This window comes from Mercenaria mercenaria, chromosome 16 (assembly GCF_021730395.1).
Source record: "Mercenaria mercenaria strain notata chromosome 16, MADL_Memer_1, whole genome shotgun sequence".
Taxonomy (NCBI): domain Eukaryota; kingdom Metazoa; phylum Mollusca; class Bivalvia; order Venerida; family Veneridae; genus Mercenaria; species Mercenaria mercenaria.
This window is the reverse complement of record NC_069376.1, coordinates 63,906,230-63,926,627: the sequence shown is the minus strand read 5'-3', so window position 1 is coordinate 63,926,627 and position 20,398 is coordinate 63,906,230. Positions and strand designations below refer to the sequence as shown.

General features: G+C 35.1%; 1 protein-coding gene across 1 annotated transcript in view; it reads right to left on the bottom strand.

Moving 5' to 3' along the window:
* Positions 1-1,916: 1,916 nt before the first annotated feature.
* LOC123540580 (uncharacterized) overlaps positions 1,917-20,398 on the bottom strand; it is a 36,009-nt gene continuing 17,527 nt past the window's right edge. The window contains exons 2-3 of the mRNA XM_045325711.2: positions 9,647-9,991; positions 1,917-2,687 (exon numbers count right to left, since the gene is read on the bottom strand). Of these exons, the coding sequence (XP_045181646.2) occupies positions 2,272-2,687; positions 9,647-9,991 (761 nt within the window). The 3' untranslated portion in view covers positions 1,917-2,271. The remainder of the gene's footprint in view (positions 2,688-9,646; positions 9,992-20,398) is intronic.

Genomic DNA, 20,398 nt, shown 5'->3' with positions numbered 1-20,398 from the left:
TGTTTAATCAAACGCACTTGTTGGTAAGGCTCTATGGGTAGGGTAGTGTGTAGTATTTCTTTCTTAAATAGTATATGATGGCACCATTAACCGGGGGGTTTGAACCACTATATGCAGCTCGTCTGGGCTTACCATGTGATGCTTTAAGCACTGGTATTCGCAATAGGGGTAAAATGATCTCAACGGGAGGGGTGTGGTCATGACTGTTTGTTACAATAATGCTGTTATTATTATTATTGTCATTATTAATATTGTTATAATAATAATTATTATTATTATGTACAACGCCATTGAATATATCATTGTATAAAAATAGGCGTTTAATCAAATTATTCAGTTTCAGTTTCTCTTCAATACCTTAAACAATGAAGACGTAATCTGTGTGTTGCTATGCAACAAAAACACTGTTTGTCACAGTTACATCAAACGTCATTGCAGCACATTTGAAATGAAAACAACATACACTTGCAAATATTTTGTAGATGTCATTAGGGATAAATAATCCTTAATATCATGTTAGAATTGAAATAAAAGATGTCAAACAAGTGATTTTCTCTTTAATGATATCATTGTCATTCCGATGTGTCTCATTACATCACTCAGGCTTCGCTCTCTTGATATAATTCCTTCTGAACATCAAACAGTGATTTTACTTTGTGACAAATCCCTCTTTCAGATCTATAATTTCTTAAATGAGACAGAAATTAAATCTAGTTTTACATACTTGACTACTGATTTTATTCATCAGTTTGAATATGAATTATACTTCTTGCATTTTATAGGTATAAAATGAAAAGAAACTCATACATGACAAAAGATTAATAACAAAAGAAGCCTTCTTAGCTGGACTATTCGAAGCACGGTGCCAATGGTTAAGTTTTTCGTACCAGTCCACAGTTTGACAAAACCTTTTGAGAAAAAGCTGTGAAACTTTCAACACTTGTGTACCATCACAATGTCCAGCTTTAGGCAAGAACGTAACTCCATCCAGAATTTTTTCTGAATTATGGCCCCATTTTAATTTTAAAATCTTGGTTAATTTTTCCTACCAGTTCATATTTTGTTTAAACTGTTTGACATAATTTATGGCTTTGACACTTTTATCACTTGTTTATGATAACAGTTTCTATCTGTAAGCAAGAGTACATAACTCAGTCAACTATTTTGACTGAATTATGGTCCTTTTTGGACATGGAAATTGATTCAGTTTTCGTACAAATCCACGTTTTGTCAAAATTATTTGACATGTGACTTTGAACTCTTGTTTATCATCACGATTTCCATCTGTAAGTAAGAGTACGAAACTCGGCTGTATTTCAGCTGAATTATGGAAATTGGTGCAGTTCCGTACAAATCCATGTTTTGTCAAAACTATTTCACATGTGGCTTTAAAAGTTTGAACACTTATCATCATGATCTCCATCTGTAGGCAAGAGTACATAACTCTATTAACTATTTTTGCTGAATCATGGTCCTTTTTGGACTTGGAAGTCTGTTAAAAATGTTTTCGTATCACTCCATATTTTGTCTAACCTTTTGTCATATGGCTCTAAAACTTTGACCACTTGTTTACAAACATATCTGCATATGAAAGCAGGACTACATCACTAGGACAAGGAATATAGCTCATTTACGCCCCTTTCTTGACATGGAAATTAATTAAGTTTCGCATACCATTCCATATTTGGTCTACACTGTTTCATATGTGGCTTTGAAACTTTGAACACTTGCTTTCCATCATGGTCACACATTGCCATATAGAGCAAGACTAATCTAGTTCCACAAATGCAGGTACATTGTCTTATCTATTTTTCTTCTTATGTCTGAAACTCTTTAATAATATTTTGACCCAATACTTACATCAATTCTTCGAATAGTCGAGCGCGCTGTCAACAGACAGCTTTTGTTTACAATTTATTTCTGTATAAAAGATACCAGCGAGTCACTGTATAGTGGCATAGTTGAGATATTACTTTGATCCAGCAGTTGTCATTACGTCAAAACAAGGTTGAAGTAATAGCAGCTCCCATTTTAAGCAATGTGATTTGGATGTCACTCTTTTCCATCATGTGCCATTACGTTAAAATGAGGTTAAAATTAGCGCCACACAGTTAAAAATAATATGGCTATGGCATTACTTTTGTCATTATGTTAAAGTGAGGTTAAACTCTCAGTTTGAAATAATGTGATTCGAATATTACATTTGTCAAGCAGTCATTCTCATCATATTATAATGAGATTAATTTAGCCTTCCAAAATCAGTGTATACATTTATTTATGTATGATTGTTCCGGCAAATGTATTCCATCGGTATATACCTTGATTTAAAGTAACAGAAGAGCTTGAGCCCGATAGTACTTCCAGCCACACCCTCTGTCCAGCAGTCAAAACTGCTGTTGTATCAGCAGTGTTACAGTCAGTGCCTGAAATCCCATAAATATGTGTCACAGTATACTTTATCCCATCTACCATTATACCAGCAACAAAACTTTTACTACTAGGGACACAACACGCAAAAGTAAACATGTATGTTCCGTTGACAGGAGCTGTGAACACGCCATTCTTGGAGTTGTAGGCATCTCCCACGTTAAACAGAACATGTGGAAATATCATGGTTTTCCCTGTTGCCACAGTGGTGCTAGTATCTAGCCTTGCCTTGAAGGCAAATGTTGGTGTAATGACTTCATCTGAAACAGATGAAAATTAATGCTTTTACTCTAGTTAAATATGAATAGATACAAAACTGTTTGCTTGTAGAGGTACTATCAAAGTTGAAATACTAAAGATGCTTTTTCCTTCTCGTTAGTAGGAATATTATAGAATAGAACAGACATTAATATAGTCTTCAGAGCAAACCAAAAGAATGGGAAAATTCGAGGAAATCCTGAAACCATGCCAACTGCATTTTATTGCACCATACACATTTGGCTAATGGATGTTCATGTAAGGGGCGTATTCATATATCTTAGTAGATTTTATGCCAAACTGTGATCTTAAATTTCGGCCTAAATTGTCCATGGACAAGTTAAAAGTAAGTAAAATAATTTTAGTTTAAAATTGTTTTTTCACAGATAAAACAGCGAGCATGATCGTTATAAACAGTTAAAAAATTATACACTGAGACTGTGCAGCAGGAGCGACGAGCATGTCTGTTAGATGACCTATTTTGTCGCATGATTAATCATTTTCGAACTGCTTTATACATTTTTAGCTCGACTTTTCGGAAAAAAAAGTAGAGCTATTGCACGCGCCTCGGCGTCGGTGTCACCTTTTGACTTGAAACATAAAACAGTTATTTACTATCAAAGTCTACACCAGAAGAAACAATCCCCATAACTCTGATTTGAATTTTGACAGAGTTATGCCCCTTTTTAACTTAGACTTTTTTGATTAAAGTTTTATAAAGTTTTTACTGGCAAAGCTCTAATTCAGAGTCAAGCATTGAGAAAAGTCGAGCGTGCTGTCTTACGCACAGCTCTTGTTTGGATAAGGTGTACCGTGTCTGGTCTCGCTAAAGAACCAGGGAAGTTTCTGTAATTGGAGCGTCTTCTATATCTTGCTCTAACCTCCCGCTAAAATTACAAACAGTCTTCTGCAGGAGTCGCCCGTATGGGTGACAGCTGGCCTCGCACACACACTACTTTAAAAAGGACACAATGGTCAACATCGGGTTTTTTTATATACTGCAATGCGTACATCGTAAACTGTTAAAGGAAGGTAATTTGAGTTGAACTGAAAGATTTAAACCATGTAAGAAGCATTAATAAATCAACCCACCGAAATTTGAAATGACTAACACGTGAATGTAAGATTTAAGGACACTAAGCAGTGGCAGGATGCCTTGTTTTAACATGATTTTTCTCAAAATTTGCCACACTATGCTGCATGCCAAAATAAAGAAGAACGACTTTTATAATCTACTTAGCAAGTTTCTTTTGAGATGACAAAAAATGTTTCACTATTTTGTTGTAATTAAATAAAATTAGCTCTCTCACAAATATTTCCGATGAGCCAAATTTTGTGTTCAGAGTAGGAGTGCTGCCAAAATATAACATTTTTTTACCTACATTATCAGATAACGGAGATAAACCCGCATTTATTGTTGTTGGGTATCCATTTCCTTCCACGCTAAATTAAAAAATTTAAGATGAGGGATCTATTAGGGAACTGTGCTATATGCACGTTTACCCTTCAAAGAAACAGACTGCCAATATTAAATCTTATGCAGTTTCCCTCATAAATAAAGGAACTTAATCACTTCAAATACTTCACAGTGTTACACGACTTCATTCTGAGAAAAAAAGAAGTGTATCAAATGGCCTCCCCTTCGTTATCTCTCACGAACGACCGTCCAATCCAAATCTGCTATTTTTCTCCTGGTTGAATTTCATGGTTTCAAACGATATCCTGGAGATTTAATTACTCTTATTAATTACACGTCGTCCAGATGCTGTAGATGATTTATAGATATTACAGACACTTCGACCTCCCGCTCTAACAAATTTATTACAAGTCATGAATAATTTTAATGTTACGATGTTCTCAGCAAATTAAAACGTGACAGTCCGGATAAATGCCTCATTAAGCCTGTGTTGTTCTATTGTGCGTTTTCTTCGAACTCGTGTATATCTACAGCCATAAAATTGAATATGTCTTCCTAGCTAAAGAAGGTCATAGAAGCATTTTAGCTCACATAACTTATCAAAAAAATTAGACGTCGTATATTTAGTTACAGTCCATAAAATAAACATTTTTTTGTAAATTGTAAACATGGACGGATCCAAACGGAAGGGGAAGAAGCATTTTATAGAAATATTTCGATGGCAAAGTACAATACATATCGTAGCCCTGACCAACCTATAAACCGGGCCAGTCTATTTTATAAGTACAACAACACGGTTGACCCATTTAAACAGGCTGTACTATATTTATTTGTATTAGAAACATCACAAAATAGATAAACATCATCATTAAATAAAGTGCAAGTATTGTCTGGCGGGGCGGAGTTAATCTCTGACTTATGCAAATAATGGTAATCTAAAAAAAACGAGCGAAATAGGTAGAGCAATATAATTGTTTAATTCCGTAATCTTTCGATAACCAACGCTACATTGGTAACAATGTAAGGTAGATGGCGAATATACTACATATCCTGCACAATAATGCAGTGGACCGTCGCGAAACACCGCCCCGCCAGATCGCGCACAATAACTACGTGGAAAAACGGTATTTCCATAACCGTGAAAGGCAGGCCTAGTGCCACACCCTATAAACGACTGTATTGCCCCTCTTCCTCTTGCGAGTGATCAAAACAATAAACTGACAGCTAACAGTTGAAAAACAGCATTTTAAAGTGACTGATTTGCTTTGAAGGTATATATTTTTACATTTTATTGGAAGCTAAACATGATTTGTTTCTGTATATAATGTGTTAATCTGATGGCAGGTAGAATTATAGCAAAAGAACTCGATTGATCACTGATTTTGTCCAGAAATTGTACATTGTCGACGTCAAAAGTACTTATTTTCTTGCTTGAAGAATGACCTACATGTAAATTCCATTGTTTCATGGATAAAGAAACAATACTAGTTTGGTATAATGAAATAAAATCATTGATAATTCTCAAATTGGTTTATAACCGTAATGAAGAAGATTCGGTGTTATTTCCGACTGTATGCACTCTTGCTTAATTACTGTACAAGTGCTTGCGAGTTTGGTAAAAAGACTGTATGCCTGTTTGTGGGTGACTTCTTCATAAAATTTCGACGTTTCCTATGCTCCTGTAGTATTTCTTCATATTTCGAACCCGCAAACAATGTTTGAAGGAGGGTGGTATAAAGCAGTCACCATGCGGTCTGTCTGTTCGGTCTGTTTGCATATGTGTCCTCATTATATTTGGTCGTGCAATTACTTCAATGCTATTGGACCTACCTTTCTCAAAGTTTACATACAAACATCGGCCATATGTAGTTAATGTCCATCTTATTATTTTCCTTTTTCTTTTTAAAGTGACACCTAAAGGTGAAACATGGTCTGTTTTTCGTGTCAGTGTCATAACTTCTTTATGCATTAAGGGATTTTGAAATAACTTGGCACAAATGTTCCCCATCATGAGACCGTAATGTGACGATGTGTCGCATACAAGACTGTATTTTCTAGAATTTCAAACCATTGAAACCTGTATATAAGCGCAACTGCAATTAATAAGGTGTGAAAATATGAACAGTAAATGGGGTGATTTGAAGTGAAACGGCGCCAGATTGAATCCACTAATCCTTTGTGGATCGCTTGCTTGACAGCGTCGCACAGTAGACAGCTCTATTTTAGTTTTGTCTTTGTATTTGCCATAAACACATGAACTTTAACATGAAACTTGTCTTATTTTACTGAAAATACATTCTGCGAATGAAATAAGTCCCCATTTTACAAGCAGAAGTGCCATTAGAGGTAAAAATGAGGGTTTATTACCTCACCTGAGCAAGAAGTGCTCAAGGTGAGCTTTTGTGATCACCCTGTGCCCGTCGTTCGTTGTTTTCGTCCGTCGTCAACAATTTGACTGTTAACACAGAGTGGTCACACTTTTAGTCCAATCTTAATGAAATTTGGTCAGAATGTTACCCTTAATAGAATCTTGGGTCATCTGGGCTCAAAAATCTAGGTCACCAGATCAAATCAAAGGAAAAGGTTGTTAACAGTTTAGAGATCACAGTTTGGTTCAATTTTAATGTAACTTGGTCTGAATATTACCCTCAATAAAATCTTGGACCAGTTCGACATTGGGTCATCTGGGTTCAAAAACTAGGTCACCGGGTCAAATCAAAGGAAAACCTAGTTAACACACTAGAGGCCACATTTATGACCATTTATTAATAAAACTTTTTTTTCAAAATGTGTTTTGGTGATATTTAGGTAGAGTTCAAATCTGGGTCAGATGGGTCAAAAACATGGTCACCAAGTCAAATCAAAGGAAAAGCAAGTTAACACTCTAGAGGCCACATCTATGACCATATCGTAATGAAACTTAATATTTATCTTGATAATCTATAGGTGACTTTAAATCTGAGTCAAGTGGGATCAAAAACTAGGTCACCGGATAAAATCAAAGGAAAAGCCCGTTAACTCTCTAGCAGCAATAAATATGGCAATATCTGTAATGCCTACCCACGACTACCCGCTGTGATTTGATAATCATTTCTAATTACATTTATACTCACCAAATAACATACAGCTTTCAATATAAATGTCGGAATTTGCCGATCATACTGAAACAAAGATGTGGTACAACTCACGCCGTTTTTAAAACAACGGAAGTGGATTGAGCAAGGCCTAGCAATGAAAAAGACCAACTCCGCAAGGACAGATTCCCGGCGTGTGTGCGTTATCACTATCAAATGTAAATTATTTCTAACATGAGAAATAGCGGTAAATCTTGACAGGTAGTAACACGACGGCTGTATTTGTAACGATAACATGTTTAGTATATTATTGAGGAAGAGGGAATCGGGTAGTTAAACCATTAGGCCATTCAGCTATTTTGTACTACTTTTGAATCTTGTTGACTGATTTACCATGAAGTAAACTCTGAATTACTAATTAGGACTTAATCGACTTTTCCGATAATGTTTTCGTTATCCTTTTCTATTTATACGTCCATTCGCAGGATACTTGCGGGTGAAATAGATGTTTTTTTTAAATCAGAGGATCATTTTGTTGCAGACGGACAGACAGACGGGTTCAACCTATAGTCCTCTCCTGTCTCATCTCATCGATATTTTGAAATCGTAAGGTAACATTTCTTCGTGTAATTTCCATAGGCAATCGACGGTTAATTTCTTGCAAGACATAGTAGGGACCCTGTGTATACATTCAGTTTCTAATTCGTATTTTATGATAGTATATGTGTGTAAAACAAACACTGAATACTTGCATGTAAACGACGCTGAAGCATTCAATTAATTATTTAATTAAGTAGGATAGCGAGTCGCAGACACTCCACCCCACCCTCAATGGATTAGTACAAGCATCGCATGGGGGTTTGACATTAAATGACATTATAAACATGACCAATGATCAAAAGAAACAATTTTGTATGCATTTTTTTTATTTCATTTACGCCTTTTAAGGACATAAATCGCCTATTGTACTCGCAAGATGGAATACAGTATCACTCGCAATTACGCATTCAGATCAAATATCAAAATTGGCAAGTCGGCATTCAATAAATGTTTTTTCACCGACTAGGTAAAAATTAATTTCATTCAAAAACGCAACAGAAATGAAACATTTTATTTACTTATATTTATGGAGTATGCATACTTATTACAGAAAACATCATGGATGATTGGATTACGAATCAATCTGGCGTGATTTTCATCAGTTTCGTGACTTGGCCGAGTGAATTTTCATGCAGTCAGTGTGATCAGTCAACATTTTTTAAACATTACCTGTCAGTTTCATCTGTTATATCACCATATACACATATTTATGTTAGACTTATCGTTTAACCTGAATCACATACAGTGTAAAGCCAAATAATAAATGTGAAGACGATTCATACCTTTTGCTTGTTTGTTTATTGTTTTGATCACTCGCAAGAGGAAGAGGGGGAATACAGTCGTTTATAGGGTGTGAGTGCATGTACCAACTCGATCTAAAAGGTATTTGTTTGTATCACAAACAGGATGACACTAAAATTCCGGTGGCGGCTTAAAGCGGGTAATACATCGTTGTATTATATGTATGTATGTAAATCTTGCGTTTTGAAATTTTCTAGTTGGAGCGACCCGTCACTCTTAAAATACTTGTAAGTACCGAAAATTTTCTACAAAAAGAACTGAAACCGGCACTATTTTTCCGCTAGATAAGCAGCGTCTAATTTCACCAACCACAGTATAAGGAAGTTAAACTTCTGTTCAGTTTGTAATGATATCATGTTTCATTAACTCCCAGTAAAGTTCCATTACATGATCATTGCCCGCCAACATCAGTCCTCTGAATAAAAGTTGAACAGTACACTTGTATTTGTTTCTTAGACTGGCTCCCGTCCCTATGTTTGTTCTTATTTACATATATACAAGTTCATTCATTAAGAGGGAAGTAACTCCAGCAGGTTATTTCTACATCGACATTTTTATTGCCCCTGTATGGTTCAGCCATCAGATAAAATGTGCGATTTTAGATTTTCTAATTTTGCTTGCAGTATTTATATAAAAAATAAGCATGCAGCCAGGGAGCCAGGCTATTTGTTTCTTTGCAGCCACATTTGTAGATCACACATGTTATTCCAGATATTTTAAAGGATATAGAACCCAGTCAAACATAATTACAGTTTCTATTGCTAAAACGTGTTTCAGTAATCTTTAGAACTAAAGAAGGACATATTTAATATTCAAACGGATAGAAGTAATAAATAATTTAAAAATGAAGAAGTTAAAAACATTTGTATTTTAATTTGTTATTTCTTGGTGAATTTGATCAGACTTGCTTCACATTCACTGTGCATTCTACTCTTCGATTTTTTAACATCGCCATGAAAAGAAACAAAAGATACAAATACAATATACATTTTTTTAATTTATAGTCCGGTATTAAGAGTAGCTATGAACAGCTATTGACCAACATAGTAAATATTTACAAATAACTCACCTTTCACTTCTCCGATTTCTTGAAGCTTTCCATCTATCTTTTCTAACAGCTGATTTTGGAGTGTTGCAAATTTCTTCTCTGCTTTGTTCCAAAACTCCTGTTTTTTTTCATTCAGTGTGTCAGAAAGTTCGTTTTGCAACGATTTTATTTTATCCAAATTGTCATCGAGTAGTTTTAGTTTTTGATCGGTTAGTTTACTTGCAGCATCTATGACATTCTTGGTGTTTCCAACTGTTTTTACAGAATCTTCCACTTCAGATTTTATTCTCTCCATTTGAAATTCTACACGCACCATTTTCTCTAGCACTTTTTCTTCAAAGTCATACTTTGAACAATGTGGCTCACCTGAATTCACACAAATAAGAAGAAATTGAAAAAGAAATAATATTTTCTGGAACATCTTGATTGTTGATGCTGAAAGCCAGTTTCTGCGTCTGAATTATGCACGTACTTAACTATGTACTGATTTCATATAAGCAAGGGCTGTTTAAAAGTTCTAAAAGATCTCAAAGAATAAAATCCTAAATAAACTCCTGCCTTCTGGCTATAAGGCCGTGCGATCGGAATGGCATGTGTTTCCTATCTTACTATTATTTCTAATTACAAACATTTTAAATCAATATATCATCCAACGGATTATCAATTTGCGTTTGAAAATAGGTGTCTTATTTAAATGTGGATTGTTTTGTAGCTGTTTTTGAAACAATCGTCTTTTTGTTAGTACTCTGGTTCGAGCGAGTAGCTTATAATTACGTTTCAGATTCTTTATACCTTTAATAGTTTGGTTTTACTACTTTCTAATATTCAATTAACGACTACATATAAATATTCGCAAGTTTTTATAGAAAGACACGTGCGTGTTTAAATAATATGATAAATAAATAAAAAGAATTGGATGAAATTTTAGTTTATCTGCATGTATCACTATGATATGTAATGTAACAGTCTCAGGAAAAATGTGCAGCCTCGACCGGGATTCGAACCTCGGACCTTCGGCTTACCGTGCCAACGCTCTACCAATTGAGCTACAGAGGCCACCCGATACGAGAACCGCTACACACCTTCCCTCTTATTGCGAGACATTGGCACTCCTGGCCAATGTCTGCCGCAGACTGTTAACCGAATTCAGATGCACACCCAGCCTAACTGCTTCGCCCAGCATGGGCTCCAAGGGTGAGCATCCCGGACGAGCCCCCAAATGTAACAGTCTCAGGAAAAATGTGCAGCCTCGACCGGGATTCGAACCTCGGACCTTCGGCTTACCGTGCCAACGCTCTACCAATTGAGCTACAGAGGCCACCCGATACGAGAACCGCTACAGTAAGTTATATACGATGAAAGCATATATTATATAACTATATTTCAATGACAGTGTGTGCTTCAGAAATTAAACTCTGTTTCATAAGGAGAATTAACGAAAGCAAGATGAAGCTATGACGTAATTTCCACAGCACAATCATAAAAAAAAACGAAGTGAGGGAGCTCGTGTCTTATTATACAACCCTTATTTTTGTTATGTACAGAATGAAATGCGTCTTAATCTCTTTTGATTAGCTTACTGAGTAATGTTCTGACGTAATTGGTTCTATAATCATGATAAATCCATTCTTAATTACATATTTAGAAGCACATACAGCTGACATTCCTCTACCCTGATATACCACGTACACATTAAGTAAAGGAATTTCTACTGTTTGTTTGAACAGTTTTGCAACAGAGTGCTTCTGCCGAAGCTTTCCAAAACCAAATACAAATTATGCATAGGCTATAGCATTTTATCCGAGCGTGTAAGTAGAAGTTTTTGGAATTTTAAAAATGTATATTTTTCTATAATTTCATTTCCAAAAACGCATTTTGAATAAGAAAATCCTTATGTCATATTTTCAAAGGCATAATTAACCAGTGGGTGAAACGTAGGTCACAACACCGTAATCATACAACAGACTGCGAAACATACATTTAATGCCATTTCTATATGTTTATTTTATTTTCCGACTGTCTCAGCGTGTAGATTTGCATATTTTAATAATTGTCTATGCAAATTGGCATACTATCTACAAAACAGTTGTTGCTTTTCTGAAGACATACGGTATACGTTTGAAGATTGGTTGCTTACGACAATATAATACATGCCGATAAATGCATGTCACTCCAAAAATGATATACTGTCGTGCATGGCAATGACATGCCGCCGCCCTTTTACGGAAAAGCTGTGTAACTGGGTTATCTACCAAATTATAAATTTCTTGCTCAGAATAACTCAGCTCAGAGTGATAAGCAAGTCGTCTGAGAAAATTCTCCCACTTCGATACAAGATACAAGTAAAGGGACAGATGAGCGGGTATCATCACTAGCCCTGGCCCTCATTCACAGTTTCAAGATGACATACTTGCTTTGATTATTTGCCATCCTACGTCCGTTTAGTTGGAAAAGTGTAGAAACTGGATCTTGCGGTAGCATTGCTTTTGCTTGTTTCTTCGAGGTTTTCTTAGGAGATTTATTTTGATTTAAGTAAAACCGCACATTTTTATGTTATGAGATTAATAAGCTCCCGTAAACTTGCTTGATAACTTCCTTACGAGAAAACAATTCAACATCCCAACTAGAATTTTAATCCCATCGCTGTACAAAGCAGGCGAGGCAAAACCCACAAAATCAACCACTCGCTAAGAGAAGACCAGATACATGTATATGTCAGACAAGATGTCTCTACGATTCAAAGTTGCAACACAATAATAGTATCAATATAATATGAAGTACAGGCCACGTAAATTACATAAATCAGTATCAGCATACTATAAAGTTACACGACTCTCACATAAAGTGTTCATCAATCGTTTCAAACAATAAAAAACACGTTTTTAATGAAAAGAATTTATTGTTTAACTTATCTTTGCTTAAGAGATGAAACTCTCATTACATGTTAGCTTGATACCTGATTGTTGACAATTTGATATTTAAATTATGATTGTTATGCACCCACGTGATATAATTCTTTCGCATCTGCACTCCAAACAATGATTCTATGCAACGACAAAACACTAAATGAGATACAGATATTAAATTTTTAACACAATTCGTCGGAATACTGTTATGTTCATATTCTACTGCCCATTGCCAAATTATCAAAGCACAGCGGTAATATGATAGGATGGCAACGGTAGGATGATATGATGATCCTACTATCATACAAGTATGAAAGTTGCTGCAAGATGCAGCAAAAGGAAACTCCGTGCCAAACAAAACAGTGTATGTCTTACTGATAGAACAGGAGATGATATAACGATACTTGTGTCTTTGTTGTAAACCCTAGGTAAACAGACAGTCTGATGGGGTTTCATGAATGTTGGAGAATAAACATTGCCTTTGTAGTGTGAGCAGGATTTTTATTGTTGTATTTAGTGACCTAATTATTGACTGATCATGACCCATATGCGAAATCGACTTCTAAGTTTCGGTATATGGAATGAAATGTATTGCATACACAAGGTTGTACTTAAATTCAGACTTACGTAGTTGTTCAATCCGAAATGACTGAGTTTCAAGCTCAGATGTTATCATAAATATCTAATCAGGAATGTGGGCTCAAGTTAAATGATGAGGAAGGACTATGATGTAAAATGAATGAAACACAACAAACATCATTTTATCCCTCCTAGGCTCGTGAAACTCACAGTTTAAAAGGAACAATAAAATTATAACCCAAGTGTTATATGTTGACGATTACATTCGTGTATTTACTTAGAGGGTATTGTTGTTGTTGTTTTCTTCACCTCCTCCTTAGGAGAACAGCTTCTGAATACGCAGCAATGAATATTGACTAAACACTATACAGTCATATACTGATCAACTGGTATTTTGGAAGGACAAACAGTCAATGTTGTGCAATCAGCCACCTCACAAGAAAGACCATTGTTCTGATATTGCTAAAGGTCACCCTGTAAGAAACCTACATTGAGATAATAGAGCAAGGATACTTTAAAATGCAAGTCGCTCGGTTCAAAGGCCAGTTTTTGCCCTATGTTTAGATGACATTTGTAAAATGTTTGACTATAATTATGCATATCAAACATTAAACACATAAATTCTTAAAAAGGAATAAAATAATCAAAGTATAAAACTAAAAATATAAGACACTGTGTTTATGGATGTTTGTTCCAGACGTACGTACTGTGTAATAAGTTTGGTGTTGATTACCGAAAGAGGGAAAGAGGAATAGGCATAGTCTTGCCTAGAGCTTTGTATTTTGAGTTACAAACTTAATACATAGAAACAACGACATAATAACAACGCGATACACAATCCTTAACAAATGCACAACAATCCTTAACAAATGCTTATACAGAAGTAGTAGTATAAAACTTACTTATATACAATCAAATAAAAGTAACACAATAAAGTGGGTTTAAAAAATAGCATAAATTAACTTTACGTGCATGTATCCGGAATTTCAGTTGGAATAAAAGGCCTATACCCTCTACCATATGACATAAATGTGGCAAATAACAATGCCTACACTATAATGAATCAATATTTAAAATGAAATAAAAATATAATTATTACACACGAAAAAGGTAACCTTCTTTCTGACGCATTCGTCAAACTCAAACGAAAGGAATTTTCCACGTAATGTCCGACACAAATTGCTTTCTTTTCTGTTCTTTGATTTCTTTCCTGCTTTTTTCTAGTGAAACTTAATTTTCTCATTTGTGTTGTTAAATCTGATGCCATTATTATGGGCCAGATCAGACATTAAAAATAAAAAATTGAAATTTTGCAAATCGAAAGGAAAAAATCGTCATTTACGACATACAGATACACTGTACTCACAAAAGGCCATCACAAATATTCCGCGCCTGTGGGCGCGGAGAATAATCGTCTTTTGTCCTTTCCTTCCCGTGTCATAATATTTGGTGCCCATTGCCCTATTACAGTGCACATTCGTCTGCTAGAATCATCGTTTATCATGATAACTGCAGCTAGTTTTGCAAATCGTAGCTAAATGTAGTCAACAACAAGAAATATCTTTAAAAATGATGGTCGGCGAATTGTAATAAGGAAAAAAGTTTATGAAGTTTTCATCTAACATTCATCTTTCATCTAACATTTTTCAAATTGCAAAACTAAACACCGCACTTTAACAATTTAAATGGTTCTCTTTTAATTTTTCGCAAAGGTTTCGTAGGGTTGCAATTTTGTAGTTTGATGAAGATTCATGAAGCGGTTCATGAGAAGAGGTCATTAAACGCGTTTATATTTTTAGCTAAATTGGTCCCTATCCCCATTTGTAACAAAATAGCAGGAGACCTTACGATATTGTTACACATCGAGTTTGATAAAAATCCATTACATTTTAGTGGTTAATGCGAAGAAAGGCATATCTACTTTTAGCTATAGTGGTCCCTAATAGGGCCCAAGTTCCTATATAAATAAATTTGGAAGAGGACCTTATACTGATGCTTCAGACCAAGTATGACAAAGATCCACCAAGCTGTTCATGAGACGCTGTATAAAGGCATTTCTAGTTTTAGCTCTAAAAGGGGTCAAATGTCCTAGCTGAACAAAGTTGGCTGCGGGCCTAATAAAGATGCTACAAATCAAGTTTGATTAGAATACATGAGAAAAAATCAATAAAAGGATTTTTTTTATTTATTATTTTTATTTATTTCTAAAATAGGCCAACTGATCCCGCTTTAACAAATGCATATTCGCTATTCGTGAATCTTTGGACAATGACGTCGCACCTATTAAAAGTGAAGGTCAAGCAAAACATACAATTGAAATTTCAATATTTCTGTTTGCGCAAAGTTTGACCGTAGTTATATCACATAGATAAACTATATGCAACGTATGAAACAGATTTCAACTGAGTTCAATATTTGCATACCATACTAAAGAAAAATATTCATTTATAACAAATCAGTTAAATAATTTATAACAAATATATCAAAGCAAACAGGTATTCATTTTAATATGCAAACTGAATAAGTCACAAAAGCAAGAAACCTTTTCATATACAGACGACAATTGTAACAAAGAAAATCTTTTAAAAGGCACTTCTCTACATAAAACACTCTTATCACACCCTTATTCATGTGATACGCAGACCGTATTCAGCTCTTTCTTTAATTTGATATATGTTGGTATTTGAACAGGATTTTATCATATTTATTAAACTTACTTATTATTTTGAGATATATCAATATTCTTGCTAAATATACTGAGCCAAAGTTAGCTTTAAAACTGTGAGCAGCGTCGTTTAGGATAAACGCTTTGTCTACATTTCACTCAGCGTAGCACAATCAACAGAGTGAAAGAAATTGACACTCTCGTCCAATCAGGCAGAGTGTTGCATAAATCTTCCATTTTGATAAATTATCTATAATGCGTTATCAAGTAGTTTGATTGGCAAACTGAAGTCACGTGGCATAGGTAAACGAAAACGAATTTAGACGGCGTCGCCGAAAAAATAGAAACAAAGGGTTTCGATCCTCAATGTGTCATTTTTTCATTTAAAAATTGTGATATTTTATATCGGCACAGAAGGGTCGAAAATCTTCACAGTTTATGATTTTTTATTGTGAGCAATTTTGGCCAAAAGTCCATTGTAGAGGTAATTCAATGATCGTTTTAAGGACAATTAAGAATTCTGACTGTATGTATTTTGCTATTTATGGACAGTTATTATTGAATATTATGTAAACTTGTTTTGACCTTTCTGAAATTTCATGTTTTATTTGCGATTAATAGGGAAAAATTCTAGCAAATGTTACTCGTGATAGAAAACTAGTACAAATATCCTTTGATGATGACGACACTTCCGCAAACTATGTGAAATTCTTCTGTCGTGACTTTGACGGGAACAATGCTGAAACAGAACTGAACAGTCCGCCTGATCAAGACTGTTCGGGAAACTGGGGCGAGTGGAGCGACAGCTGTGATAAAGACAGCGCTATTTGTGGTCTAAATACAAAGATTGAGTCACAACTACATGGTGGTGACAATACTGGATAGAATGATGCCATCTTCTATTGCTGCAACGATGACTCGGGATTCGGATTTCCTGTTGGAAAATAGCACAATCGTTGGGTTTATATTATAAAAATAAAATAAGCAAATTTTATGCGCTTCAAGCCGTTTCCGATGACTTTCTAAAATGTATTTTATGTTATATATATGCATATCTATATCATGAAAACTGTTATCTTTTTTGTGGCCATCACATTTGTTTGATACAATTTGTAATAACTTGATTGTGTCTTTCTTCAAAAGAAAGGTCGGATAAGTCCTTCAACCGAACTAATTTTATTAAATTAACGGTTTAGCTGTCTATATACTCGCATGCCAGAGGTCTCGGGACTATAACACATCTCTGATGGATGAGAATGTTCTTCTGCAGTACTAATGAAAAGGTCGTATTACTCAACACTGATTATCTCTAACGGTAGCTTTGTCGAGTTTTGTTTCTATACGATCAAGGCATTTGATTAAAATCGTAAAGGTTCACTATAAAGTTTGTCTCAGGAGGCTTCGGCTGTTGTAACTGTGGAATGTACTTTGGCCTAGTTAGTTACCCCGAATTTTCGCCAAGAATTCAAATTGATCTGTCACATAGCGTTCTCACCAAGATTCTAACTGGTCTGTTACATATAAAACCCTCTCACCTGATTCTAATAGATCTATCCAATACTGTTTTCATAGGGATTCTAATTAATCTTTCACATTCCGTTCTCTTAAGGATTGTGATTGATCTTTCACATTCCGTTCTCATGAGGATTCTGATTAATCTTTCACAATCCGTTCTCATAAGGATTCTGATTAATCTTTCACATACCGCTCTCATCAGGATTCCGATTGATCTTTCACATACTGCTCTCATCAGGATTGTGATTGATCTTTCACATTCCGCTCTCATCAGGATTCCAATTGATCTTTCACATACTCTCTCATAAGGGTTCTGATTGATCTTTCACATTCCGTTCTCATCAGGATTCTGATCGATCTTTTACATACTGCTCTCATTAAGATTTTGATTGATCTTTCACATAATGCTCTTATTAGGATTCTAATTGATGTTTTACATTCCGCTGACATCAGGATTCTAATTAATCTTGCATATACCGCTCTAATCAGGATGTTCTAATTGATATTTTGAATGATTCTAATTAATATTTCCCATTCCGCTGTCATCAGGATTCTAATTAATATTGCATATACCGCTCTAATCAGTATTTTCTAATAGATCTTTCACATGATTCTAATTGATCTGTCACATTTCTCTTTTACCTGGATCCTAATTGATCTTTCACTTACTGTACTCATCAGGATTCTAATTGATCTTTCATATACCACTCTCACCAGGATTCTAATGGATCGATCAAATAACGCTCTTGCCAACATTGATACAGTGATGACGACTCGTGTACAGCCATCAAATTGAATATGTCTCCCTAGCTAAAGTAGGTCATAGAAGCATTTTAGCTCACATAACTTATCAGAAAAATTAGATATTTTAGTTACTATATTTATTTGTATTAGAAACATCACAAAATAGATAAACATCATCATTAAATAAAGTGCAAGTATTGTCTGGCGGGGCGGAGTTAATCTCTGACTTGTGCAAATAATGGTAATCGCGAAAAACGAGCAAAATAGGTAGAGCAATATAATTATTTAATTCCGTAACCAACGACTAAAATTCAACGCTACAATGGTTACAATATAAGGTAGATGGCCACTGAATAAGAAATCAGGTTGCCGAATATGCTACATATCCTGCACAAAAAATGCAGTGGACTGTCGCGAAACCCCGCCCCGCCAGGTCGATTAAAACGTAGTATAACGTAAGTATGTACAAAAGATAATAGGTAAGGGGAGATTTCTCGGAAGCACAGAGCACCACAAACAAAACCTCAGAGCCACGCAATGTAGGCTCACAACAAAAAAGAAGCTGTAACGGAAAAATATTACAGACGGGTTGCTTCAAAAATTCAACAAGTACATTTTAAATTTTATGCAAAAAATAGAAAGAGGGGAGAGGAAGGGGTAAGTGGTAGAAATGGGGGTCACAATAGCAGATAAATCCGTATAATAAGTTTCAACATAATAAAAAGTCAAATTAATTTATAGATAGGATCAGCATAATGTAATTTCAGCATATTATTTAGTATCAATGTCATATGAAGTACAAGTCAAATAATTTACATGAACCAGAATCAACATATTATAAAGTACAAGTTATCTAAGTTTTGGTTAAAAGCCGAAATTACGATGATAAAAACACGAAACTACGATGTTGAAAAGTTGAAACAACGAAACTGTAATGGTGAAAAGTCGAACTTATTTCATACTTTCATCATCTTACTTTAGAATTTTTAACATCGTGGTTTCTTTATTTCGACTTTTCAACATAGTAATATTAAAATATGCCGTGATGGCTCTAACGGGACACCTTAGATAACGAAATGGTCGTGCAAAATATAAAAGACGAAAACGTGCATTCTAACACTTAATTCTGCGGAAAAAGTTGTGTGCATATTCTACCAGCGCTCATCGCCTAATTATTGAAGTGCGATGGTAGGATGGTAGGATGTGCGATGGAAGGATAATAGGATAGCGATATTAGTATGATAGGATAGCGGATGGTATCCTACTTTCACTATCCTACAATCCTACCATCACTATTTTACCTTCCTACTATCCTACCACCGCCTTTCGCCCTTTCATTCCGAAGTTATAAACTTGGTGGCTATTAGAATCAATGCTAATCATTATCGCACACACTTTTTTGGATGTCCACCCTAGCGCACAGTATGCACTAATATGCGGATAGAAAAGAACGTAAGACGATGGTAGGATAATAAAATCGTAAGATCGTAGGATAGTAGGACAATAAGATGGTAGGGTAAGTAGGAAAGTAGGATGGTAGGAAAGCAAAGGTAGGATAGTAGGTAAGAAGGCGATATATCATCCTACCATCATACTACCGCTATCCTACTATCCTACCATCGCTATTCTACCATTCTACCATCGCTAAGCTACTATCCTACTATCTTACCATCGCCATCCTTCTATCCTGCAATCCATCGCGTTTGGGCGTTGGTAGGATATGAACAAAACAGTATTCCATAGAATTCAGTTCCGGCTTTCAATTTACACTCAAACTTTTATCAGAATATTTTGTAATAAAGCAACACAGTTTCTCGACTAGTAAATTTAACAGTGTCTGTTTACATTTTAATGACCTGTGACAAATGTTCTTCACATATTTATGCAAGATTGATATATTTCACCTTTACCCTGCTAAATTTCTTAAATGGACGGGTCCATCATGCAGTATGGACAGTACCACTTATGATTCAAAAGGGTATTCACTGAATATTTACTGACTGAATAGCGAACAGTGCAGACCAAGATGAGCCTGCACAGCCGTGCAGGCTGATCATGGTCTGCACTGGTCATAAAGGCAGAATAATTTGCCGCCAGCAGGCTAAAAGTTAAGTATATGTAGACCGCATGTGATTATAGAAATAACCGTTTTATTGATACAAATATAGGAACATCATGCACCCCTCAGTTTTGTTAATAGAAAATTCTTACTAACAGGTAAATGACCTTTGTGGGGAAGGTCCGTTTGAAAGTAAACATCAGACTGAATAATTTGACATTAGTATATTCAAATTTAAAATGATTTAATTCATTACACTTTCGAGCAATGATTATAAAAACTATTGACACATGTTTGTTTGTTGG